The sequence below is a fragment of the Strix aluco genome, chromosome 1, assembly GCF_031877795.1.
Source record: "Strix aluco isolate bStrAlu1 chromosome 1, bStrAlu1.hap1, whole genome shotgun sequence".
Lineage (NCBI taxonomy): Eukaryota > Metazoa > Chordata > Aves > Strigiformes > Strigidae > Strix > Strix aluco.
This window is the reverse complement of record NC_133931.1, coordinates 123,464,311-123,475,454: the sequence shown is the minus strand read 5'-3', so window position 1 is coordinate 123,475,454 and position 11,144 is coordinate 123,464,311. Positions and strand designations below refer to the sequence as shown.

The following is an 11,144-nucleotide window of genomic DNA, read 5'->3' as shown; positions in this document are numbered from 1 at the left end:
CGGCCTCCTCCCCGGAGAGCGGCGGCAGCGGCCCGGCCGCCCGGCCACCCAGGGGCGGGGAGGGCAGGGCAGGGCAGGGCAGGGCAGGGGCGGGGGCCCGCGCCCCGCCGCCGCCGCTGCCGTCGGGGCGGCTCGGCGAGCGGGCCGGCGGGAGCGGCTGCACGCGCGTCCCGGCGGGGCTGCCCCCCCGTCCCGTCCCGTCCCGCCCCGTCCCGTCCCATCCCCGCCGGGGCCGGGCGCAGCATGGAGACGGTGCTGCTGGAGCACTTCCCCGGGGGGCTGGAGTCCTTCTCCTCGCCCCCCTACTTCGACGAGGAGGACTTGTTCCCCGAGCCGCCCCCCCGGGACGCGCTGGCCGCCGAGGGGCTGCTGGAGCCGGACGTGGACTTCCTCAGCCGGCAGCTGCAGGACTACTACTACCGCGACGGCGGCGACCCCGAGGGCGGCTACCGCTGCCCGGCGCCGGCCGCCACCTTCCCGCCGTCGCCCGGCTCTCCCGGCTTCGCCTACGAGTGCTGCGGGGCGGGGGGCGCGGCGCTGCTGTCCCCCGAGGGGCGGCTGCAGGCTCTGGGCTCGGCCAAGCGGCGGCGGCGGGTGCGCTCCGAGGCGGAGCTGCAGCAGCTCCGTCAGGCCGCCAACGTGCGGGAGCGGCGGCGGATGCAGTCCATCAACGACGCCTTCGAGGGGCTGCGCTCGCACATCCCCACCCTGCCCTACGAGAAGCGGCTCTCCAAGGTGGACACGCTGCGCCTGGCCATCGGCTACATCAACTTCCTCAGCGAGCTGGTGCAGTCCGACCTGCCGCTGCGCAGCGCCAGCAGCGAGAGCCCCAGCCAGCCGAAGAAAATCATCATCTGCCACCGCGGCACAAGTAAGTGGCGGCCCGGGACGGCCCGGCCCGGCTCCGCGCTCCGCAGGAATGCCGGCCCCGGCAATAACCCCCCCGCCTTTCTCCCTCCAGGATCTCCCTCCCCGAGCGACCCCGACTACGGACTCCCCCCGCTGGCCGGTCACTCGCTGTCGTGGACCGACGAAAAGCAACTCAAGGAACAAAACATCATCCGGACAGCCAAAGTGTGGACACCCGAGGACCCGCGGAAGGTGAACAACAAACCCTCCCTCAACGACATCGAGAACGAACCCCCCTTCGACTTCGTGGCGTGAAGGCGCCGCGCGGGTGGCCCCCGCCCCGCCCTGTACATGCTGTATGTAGAGACCTCTATTGTAAATGTAATTTAAGATTCAGACTCTAAGGGCAATCAACTTTATTTATATATTTATTACGGAGTAGTGATAGAGGTAGAATCGTCTGTTTTGAATATATAATTTATATAATTTATCCTGATTTTTTGAAGATATGCAATAGGTTTATTCCACCAGCACCTTTTTTTGGGGGGAAAAAAAAAATGCCAGAACCTGTGAAAATAATTTATTGCCGCACGTGGACTCTTCCTGTGTTTGTTAATAATAAACCCGGACTTTACCTTGTGGATCAGTGTACTTGTGGGGGGCGGCTGCCGAGAGCCCCCGCGCGTCCCGAGGAAGCCCCGCAGTGCAGGCCCGGCGCGGCCCGGTCCGCGGGGGGCAGCGGGGTGAGCCCCGGGGCCGGGGGGTGGGGAGCGCGCCCCAGCCGGCACCCTCCGCCCAGCCGGCGGCCCCACTCCGCCCCACCGCCGCTCCGGCTGCTCTTATAGAGCCGGGGGGGACACTTTCCCCTTCTCTCCACCCCTTCTGACGTCCTCTCCTGAAGTGCTTCCAACTGATGTCTTTGTCTATCTCTCGGAGGTTCCCTGCTTTCAGCGCTTCTGCTCCGCTCCTGGTTTCCAGCTGAAACACCCGGGGCCCGAATCGCCAGCCTTGCGTGGGTGTGCGTGTCCCCCGACGCTGCCCTGTACCCCCGGCCCCGCCGCCGCGGGGATGGGGGCGCTACCCGGAGCCGGACAAAGCTCTTCCCAAAAGTGCCAGGGAGGGGGGGACCAGGCTGGGGGCCGGGCAGGCTGGGCCCCCGCGGGTGCGTGGCCCCCGGCTTTCCACGGGCCGTGCCCCGGCCCCGCCTGGGAAACAGCCCCCGCAGCCCTCGCCCGGAGGATGCCGCCGGGGTGGGGGGGGGGGGGGGGGCGAAGGGGGGGCGAAGCTGTCGTGCAACTGGTAGCAGAGTCGCTCCGGTAGCCCCAGCTCGGCGTGCCCGGCTTCTGGGGGGGCGGCTGGGCTGCACCTGCCCCGGGGGCGAGGGGAGGGGCGGCAGGGGCCGGGCGTCCCGGGGGGGCTGCAAGTGCTACCGGCGTGGCCGGGGGGGGGGCGGCCCGGGGCTGGGGAGGGGGCTCGGCCCGGCGCCGCAGGTGCGGATTTTCCCGTGGCAGCCGCGGCTCAGCCCCGACGGCTCGGCCCCCGGGAGAGCCCCAGATGCCCGGCCCGGCCCTCGGCTCGGGTAGCGCTGTCCCCGCGCGGTGCCCGGGCGGATGGGAACGGCCCGGGTGAGCCAGGGGATAATTATTACTCATCATATACCGAACATCTCTCCCCCCCCCCTTTTTTTTTTTTTTTTTCAAAGCTGCCGCAAAGTGGGAGCAATATGTTGCATGCATGCTAATTGCATTAACCTAGTTAGACACATTTCGTTCCCTAGCGCGGATGGCATGGATCTCTTCCAATAGCAATTAGGGGAGCTACTTACTTACCCACACAAACACGCCGAGGCTGGGCCGGGGCGGGGGCAGGGGGGGGCTCTGCTTATCTCTTTGCTCATTTTTAGTGTGAGCCCGGGCTGCCGGCGGGGCTGCCCGGCTGCGAGCCTCGCTCCGTCCGGCGGCGGGCGGGAGGCGGGCGGCACCGGTGTCATTGAACTTAAACGGGGCTCTTTGAGCGAGAAAAAGAGCCGACCTATAATTCGATCTTGTCCTGTATTAGGACCTCATTAAACACAGAAAGTCGCTTTTGCACAAATGCTTCCATCAGGCATGTAATCTCATTACACTCATTAGAAAGTCAAATGTTAGTCGGACTTCAGCTTAATTATAAGTTATGGAAGTGTTGTACCGTTTCCTTCTGTGTATAGTCCCGTCCGTCTCAATTGGCTTTGGTGATGCGGTCCCCCACAATTAAAACACTACAATCATTGTTATGTGGCACCTTTTCTTCGGCGTGCCACTTTTTTTTGTGATTCAATGCTTCAACACATCCTTTAGTATGGTGCAGATGAAGCGGAAGAGCCGGCCTTCGCATGTAAAACACCAGGGTCTCTATCTTGTCACTCTCCCGTCTTGACTTGGCAAGTCCCTTTAAACGCAATCTTCAAAGAGACTGACAGCTCCTTTTGACCGACTCATCATCCATTCACCCCAGCGCCGCGCTCCTGCGACAAAATCCCGCCGCACAGGGCAGGAGGAAAGCGCCTGTGCAGGTCCCCCGGCCCGGCGGGACCCGGCGGGACCCGGCGGGACCCGCGAGCCCGGCCCGCAGTTTTTGGGGGGGGGTTTGCTGGTGGGGAACCCGGCTCGGCGCGGTAAGGACCAGCGTGGGGCAGGCGTGACTGACAGCCACGCAACCCCCGTTCCCAGCCGCCTCCCCCCGCGGCCGTGAGCGGGGGGGGAGGGGGGGGGCGGTGATGGCTGCACCTTCCAGCGCTGCCCCCCTTCCACCTCGGCGAGCCCCGGGCAGCGGCTCCCCGCCTCCCCCGCGCCCCCGTCCCGCCCCCGGAGCCCCCGCCGCCCGCCTGAAAGCCCGCACCGGCTCCCGCGGGGGCCGCCCCTCCGCGGCCGCTCTGCCCCGACAGCGCCCCGGGGGGACGGGGGAGGCCCGCCCGGGTCCCGGGACCAGTCCGCATCCTCCCTTCCCCCCCCCGCTCCGCATCCCCGCCGGGGGCTGGGGGCTGCAAAGTGGAGCAGGAGAGAACAAAAGTGGGGGAAATGCCCAGCCTCGCCGGGGGTGGGGGGTGGTGTTGGAGGCACTGGCAGGCCGCTGGCTGCCCGCAGGCTGCCAGGAGGGAGGCGCGGGCTCTGGGGGTGCGGGCCGGCGCTGCCCTCCCGGGACCGGCGCCACTCGCGATGCTGCAGGTGAAAAGCCGATGTAGTTGTCCGAAACGGACAATCCCCCATTTTATAATAAAAATGAAATAAATCAAAATACGGCAACAAGACCCCCCCGCCCCGAGCCCGAAAGGCTGGAGGCGTCGGTCCGCTCGCCCGCAGGGCCAGCGAGGGGCTGGGAGGCGCGGGGCCTCTCGAGCAGCGCGGTGCGCGGCCAGAGCTGCCGCGGGCACTGTGAACCCGTCCCGCCGCCGTTCCCAGGGCCTCTCGGCGGCCGGCAGTCGGGCGAGCGCCCTGCGAGGGATCCCCAGCCCGGGCTCCCATCCCTCTCCCATTCACGCCTCTCTCGCTGGCACCGAGGACCAGCTGCGAGGCCGAACAAACACCAGTTGAGTGTCCCCTGGTAAACCTCCCGCTTCCCAAAGCATCCCGCAGCCGGTGGGAATGGTCCTAAATAACTCCACGACAAACCGCGCTGCCGGGACCTGGAAGCGTGGTCGGGGGGCGATTCCCACGACGGGGCCGGGGTCTGGCCAACAGGTGCTCGGGTTTGGCGGAGGGCGCCGGGGGAGCCCGGGGAGGCAGAGCCGCCGCTGCCAGAAAGCAGCCTGCTCCGGCGCCTCCGGCTTTACATGGCGTGGAAGCCGCAAACAATCGCAATGATATCTTTATTGCTAGGTTCATGTCCTGGGCTATAACATATCAATCCCTGTCGTGGTTCTCTCGGATGCACCTGGTATTTCAAACTTGTTCTTTTTGTGCTTCTGGGTCCTGGACTGCAGCTGCCTAAAGCGAGCAAAGAGAGAGGCCCTTACAATGTGTCCAAGACGTGTTGGCATGGTTTGCTTGTCTTTAATGTACCATTAACTATTGTCTTTACACAATATGGGAACTGTAAAGCATGACATGTGTTATAATAAAACACATTTTCAACGATACACTTGGACTCGGCGCTGGGATGCAAGCAAACAAACAGGCCCAAATCTTGTTTTGTCTCCCTCGCTAAGCCTACTGGCAATTAAACTTAAGACCACTGCTTTTCCCCTGATCAGCCAATTAAATTTTATGTCTCCTAATTTTTCACATAGAAAAAAAGTCTCGGTGCCGGCCCCTAAAGACATTGATTTTCTTGCTATCACCTGGCGCTCAGACCTTAGTTCCATTTATCAAGAAGGGAAACGTCAGGCGTTACATAAAGTGACTCTGTTACCATAAGGCTCTCACCATCCTGCCCTATTGTTTTCCCTTGTTAATAACTCATTACCAGGATTTAACAAATCAACCATTACATATGTTTTGTGTCTCCATATTTTGATCCGTACGATTAAGCAGATGTTACGATTGAAAATTGAAAAGTCCAAGGCTACTCTCGTCTGAAAGAAAGAGGGCAGCCTCAAACAACGAGCTAACAATGAGATTCAGAAGATCTTCAGAAAAACATTTACGACCAATAAACAGACTCCAACCTGCTCCATTTCAACCATTGTGCGCCTTGGGGGAATAATTACGCTGAATAGGAAGAGGTCCGCGGGGTTTTCAATGCCAAGCCCACAGGTGCGGGGTGGCACGATGAATGATCCGCCTGATTTTTGCCAGGCTCAAGGGCCCTTCTCCTGGCCGGGCGAGCAGATACGAAATATTGTCATTTCTTTTAATTCACGGCGTTACTCTCAGGCCGAACAAAGGGGCGGGGGATGAATGGCTCCGGCTGCCGCCCCGGCGCGCCCGGCCCGCCGCTGGCCTCGCCGGAGACCGCCCGGCGGGGACGAGTGCGCCGCCGCGGCCGCCGCCGCCGCGCCCGGGGGCCGCCCCGGCGGGCACCGAGGGGTGTCCGTCCGCCCGCCCGCCCGGTGTCCGTCCGCGCCCCCCCCTGCCCGTCCCGCGCCGCCCCGCGCCCGCCCCGGCCCCGCGCCGCCCCCGCGCCGCCGCGCGCCTCGCCGCGGGGCCGGACCCCGCGCGGGCGCGCGTGCGCCCCGCCGCTCCCCGCGCCGCCGCCGCGGCCGGGAGGGGGCGGGCGGGGGGGGCCCGCGGCGGGGGCGGCTCCTGGCCGCAGCCCCCGCCACCGCCCCGCCGCCGTCGGGGCCCCGGCGGGCGGCGGCGGGCGGCGGCGGCGGGGCTCTCCCGCCCGCCGGCCCGCGTTGCGCATGGAGGTCTCCAAGAGGGGGCCCGGCTGCCCGGCGCCCCCGGGGACGCGGGCGGCGCCGCCCCTGCGCGGCGGCCGCGCCGGGGGCGGCCCCGGGGGGGGGCCCGCGCGGAGCCGCCGCGCCGCGCCGCCGCGGCCCGTCTGGCGGGCGGCCCCGCCGGGAGGAGCGGGGCTCCCCCCCGGGCGGCTCCTGGGGCGGCGGCACCGGCTCCGGAGGCAGCGCTCGGCTCTCCGACCGCGGGCGCGGCGCCCGCCCGCCCGGAGCGGAACCGGCCCCCGTGGGGCCCCGCGGGAGCGTCCACCCCCCCGCCCCCTCTGCCCGCCGCGCCCCCGGCCTCCGCCCGCAGCCCCGGCCCGGCGCGGCCCCCCGCTTTCCCCGCGCACCTGCTCCGCGCAACCCGCAACGCCGAGCCGCTTGGAGAGGGCGGAGGAGGCCCGACCCCGCCGCGCCCGTCCCGCTCGGGGCAGCCCCGCGGGGCAGCCCCGGGGCGGCGAGAGGCTGCGGCCGCCCTGCCCGGCTCTTCCCTGCCCGGCCCGGACGGGCCGCGGCCGCCGCGGGCCCCCCCGACCCTCGCCGTCCCGGGGTTACTCGGTCGGAGCGGCGCGGCCCGGGCCCGCCGCCCCGCCGGGCGGGGGCTGCCCGCTCCCCGGGGAGAGGCGGCGCGGAGGGGTCGCACGGGCGGGCACCTGCCGCCGCCCCCGCCCCGCGCCCCGACGGGGCCCCCAGGGCCTCTGCCGCCGCGGGGCGCGGCCGGAGGGCCGGGCCGAGGGCAGCCCTCGGCGGCGGAGCTCCGCGCCCGCCGGACGGGCGGAGGCGGCTTCCCCTTGTGGGAAATGTCGCCGCCGGGCGCCCCGACGGCCGCCCTGCCCCGGGAACGCGCTGGGGGCCGCGCCCGGTTCGGGGCGGCCGCTCCCTGACCGCGCCGCCCGCGCTCCAGCCCCGGGGAGAGCCAAGTCGCGGGCGAAAGCCGCCTCCTGGCCCCGGGGCGGACGGACTCCTCCGCGGACGGCGGGCGGGGAGGCCCCCGGGGCGGGAGAGGCCCCCCCGACGGCGCCGGCCCCCACCCGGGCGAGGCCTCGGGGAGCTGCCCCTCGCCACAGAAGCGAGAGGTGGCCCGGGGCGAAGCGGGCCGGGCGGGGAGCACCCCTGCGGGTCCCGGCGCGGCTCGGACTGCCCCGCTGGTGCCTGCCCACCGCCGGTGGCCCCGGGCCGGCGGAGTTTTGGGAAGAGGGGGAAAGCACGGAGCCCTCGGGACGTGTCAGGCCCGGGCCTGCCCGCCGGCGCGGGGAACGGCGGCAGGCGCGCCCCGACGGCGCGGTCGGCGTGGCCGGGGGCTGCGCGGAGCCCTGCGGCTCCCCCTTGGCGCGGCGCAGCCCGCGACACTGACCTTCCCGCGGGGGCGACCGGGACGCGCCTTTCACGGAATTAGCCGCACAGGCTTCTCGCTATGACTTTTGTTCCCCGCCACCGCCCGGAAACACCGCGCCCGCTCCGCCGCCAGCCCGGCCCGGCCCGGCCCCGATGGCTCTCCCCGTGCCCTGCCCCGACAATGCCACGAAATGCATCACTGTCACCGGCCGCGGGTGACAGATGAGGCGAAGGCGCGGAGCCCTCGCCAAGGTCAAGTTGAAGATGCCGGTGGCGGTGTGGCCGCCGCCTCTTGGTGCCGAACAAGGCCCGGCCCGGGGCCTTCGGGGGGGCCCTCCCCGACGCTCTATTTTTCCGTGCCCCCCCTTCCCCTTCTCCGCCTGGTCTTTGCCAGGTGTTTCTGCGGGGGCCTGCGGAGCCCGGGGCGCGGCCCGAAGGGACGGGGCGCTGCGCGGTGCTGCGCGGAGGGGCGCGGAGCGGCAGAGCTGCGGGCCCCGCGGGGCCGGGCCGGTCCGGGCCGTGCTGGGGCGGGGCGGGGCGCGGAGCTCCGGCCGCGGACAGACGCGCGGTCGCCGGCTTGAAATAAACTGTGCAAACCGCTCCGGGGTGGGTTTTACCCCGCGTTCAGCAAAAGTTTTCCAAACGGAGTCTGGTTAAACAAACACTTCGCCCTTCTCCCGCTCCCGCTCTCCCTCGCTCTGTGATGATTGATATTTTTTATTCAGCCAACTTTTATTTACCTTGCAAAAATGTTGGGGACAAATGTGATAAATTACAGATATGCAAATTTCTTTGAATGGCGTTGTAAGTGTGTCTCGCTGGAGCTGAATAAGTCCTTGCAAGTCGGTCTGCGCGCACTCAGGACCCCAGGGAGCTGATCAAAGCACCCTTTCTCTTTCATCCCCAGTATTCTCCTCCAAACTATTTCGATACAATATGTTTCCATGATGCACTTAATGTGCTAGGGACACAGAACTCATTACAACCTAGCTAGTTCTGCCGACCCCTTTGTTCAGAGGCATAAAGTTAAAAAAAAAGGAGGGGCGGAGGGGGGGGGAGCGCTGCTAGTTGCCAGCTTTCTGAAATGTTAAAGCATGCGTCATTTTTCACCAGGTCTCGTCTTGATATCCTCAAAAGACAAACTATGAAACCGGCCTCAGCCCTTTCTGGCATTAATTACGCTGCTGTCCAGCCGATCTGTTTTTCCTATTATATGCATTTCTCAGCAGGGATTTTTTTTTTTTTTTTTTTTTTGCAAGACTAATGCAGCTGCAAGCCGAAGTATGAATGCGTTTTATCGGTATAGAAAAAAAAAATAAGTGGAAAGGCTGAAAAAGATGTCAAAGCTGATGTTTTTTCTTGCTTGCCCCATGTCTGAGGCAGCGGCTTTGGAAAAGAGTTTTGGATCGCCCTGTTACTTTAATTGGTTTTACCTCGAATTACCGGCTTCTCAGAAGAGAAAAATCTCAGCCGCGGGCTGCTGAAAGCAGGTTACATGTTTACTGAATGCCGATGCGCCCAACAAACATTTTCTTGCCGGGGAAACACTTCCAAGCATTTGGGGAAATAGCTGGAAATTAGCAGCCCCGAGTTCAGGGCGATCCATTTCAGACCCACTGTGAGGTGGCGGCTGTTTGGGGAAATGACTCCAGCGGGATGACAGTAAGAAATAAACTCTATTTCAGCGGATGGCGCGTTTGTTTACGGGGTTGATTGGTTGACGGAAATGGCTGGCAGCCAGTTCTGGGAAAGATTCCAGACCTGACTCCGATTAACCCTCTCTGGTGAAACTCTGCTGGAAACCAACTCACCAGCAATTGCCATTAATCTACTTACTAATTAAGCCAATTCATTTCTAAAGGAGAAAAATTCCTTTCTTTGGCCAAACTGATGGGAGGAAATTTGAAAGAAGCGCCAAACTGTGTAACTGTAATTCAGCCAAGGACTGCTAAAACAAGGTGTTGATATATAGCTGGAGATTTAAAACAAGTTTCTAGGGCAACAATCCTTTGGAGACGGTGGTATATAGTGCATAGTAGATGAAGCTCGAATAATGGTGGACTGCAGTGTGCAATTGTACGGACATTGGTTGGAACCGGGACTGCTTTTCCCAATTAAGCCGCTCAAGGCTTTTGCTCCTAATAATTTATCTGCCCCGTTTAAACGTTTCAGCCTTGGGCGACAGCTACAAAGAGCATCTCTGCCGGGGCACGGGGAGCGCGGTTGTGGAAATAGCGTCAAACTTTTGCCCGGCGTTGGCGACGGCACCTCAGCTCCCCTCGCTCCGGGGTCCGGATCAACCCGAGAGGACGCACGGACACCGGGACACCGGGACACCCGCTGCCCTTGCAGCCCCCCGTGCCGCACGGCGAGGACCTGCCCAGGGTCCCCGCGGCAGCGGTGCCGCTCCGGGGGCTCTCGGTGAGGCGGGGACACATTTTATCGAGGTTTCAGCTCTAGGCGGGCAGCGTGTGGCTCCCGAACACACGGTCTAGGCCCGGGAGGCGAGTCCCGGGGAGGGGAAACCCGGGCCGAGGCCGCGGGGGGGTGGCCCAGAGGGCAGGTTCTATTTTCAGAGCAAGCCGCCACCTCTGTCGCTGCTGGCAGCAGGGCACCTGCTAGGTGAGGGGGGGGTGGTGGGGGCGGTGGGGGCTTCGCCCTCCGTCCCGGCACCTGCGGGAGGAGGAGCGGCCCTGGGCCGCCCGCCCCGGCCGCCGGCCCCGGCACCAGCACCCTGCGCGTCCCCACCCTCGGGGCCTGGACCCAGCCCAGCCACGGACGCCCGACACCCCGGGCAGAGCCGGGGCACCCTCACCCCTCGCTTTGGCCTCTCTCACACGTGTGCCCCCCCGCCACGCTCTTCCCTCCCCAGCACCTTCCTCCGTCCCGCACCACTCCCAGCGCGGCCCGTCGGGGCCGGGGCCGCCCCCCTGCCCCGCGCCTCGTCCCGCCGGTGCCAGCCGTGACCGGCAGCGCCGACACTCCCGAAGCGGTGCCGAGGGGCCGATGGCGGGCACAGAGCGGGGAAGGGGCAGGGGGGGACCGCCCGGTGCCCAGCCGCGGGTCGCGGTGCTCGCCCGCACCCGCGCACCCCGCGCACCCCGCGCGCCCCGCTCCCCCAAAGACCGGGCTCGGCGGATAAAGGGCGCAGCCCCCCAGGGTAAATGGCGTGCGAGAGACGACAAATTCAAGTTTAATGTAAGTGTAACCATTCCCTCGTGTTTCGTTTTCTGTGTGTTTTTTTGTGTGTGTGTGTGGGGGTCTGTGTTTTTTTGTTGGGTTTTTTTTTGTGTTTTTTTTTTTTTTTTTAAGGTGCCCGGCGGCGAAGGACAATTGCAAGAGTAACAAATTAAGCGTTCAGTGACTCCGTCTCCGGACAAGGCGGCAGTGGTCAAAGCGCTCGGCGGGAGGTAGGAGGATGCTGAGCCTTGGACACGAACAAACCACCCTCCCGGAAAGCAGCAGCTTCGTGTCATTTCACGAAAATGACAAGATCTCGTGAAATACACGGTACCACCAAGGGATGACGGCGGAACTGTAAACACAACCTGGAGAGGAGTGGGGAAACCTTTCCTCCAGCAGCTGCCGGCAACACTTAGCAGGCGGC

At 65.3% G+C, this 11,144-nt stretch overlaps 1 protein-coding gene across 1 annotated transcript; it reads left to right on the top strand.

Annotated features, from left to right (window-relative positions):
- The first annotated feature begins 243 nt into the window (after positions 1–243).
- PTF1A (pancreas associated transcription factor 1a) lies at positions 244–1,164 on the top strand. Its single transcript, XM_074848897.1, has 2 exons — positions 244–871; positions 962–1,164. Exons 1-2 carry the CDS (start codon positions 244–246, stop codon positions 1,162–1,164), a joined length of 831 nt encoding a protein of 276 aa, XP_074704998.1.
- Positions 1,165–11,144: the final 9,980 nt, after the last annotated feature.

What these genes read in the sequence shown, in the direction of transcription:
- PTF1A (XM_074848897.1), top strand. Translation starts at nt 244, where the DNA reads ATGGAGACGGTGCTGCTGGAGCACTTCCCCGGGGGGCTGGAGTCCTTC. An exon ending in CATCTGCCACCGCGGCACAA is followed by an intron (nt 872 to 961) that starts GTAAGTGGCGGC and finishes TTCTCCCTCCAG; the next exon opens with GATCTCCCTCCCCGAGCGAC.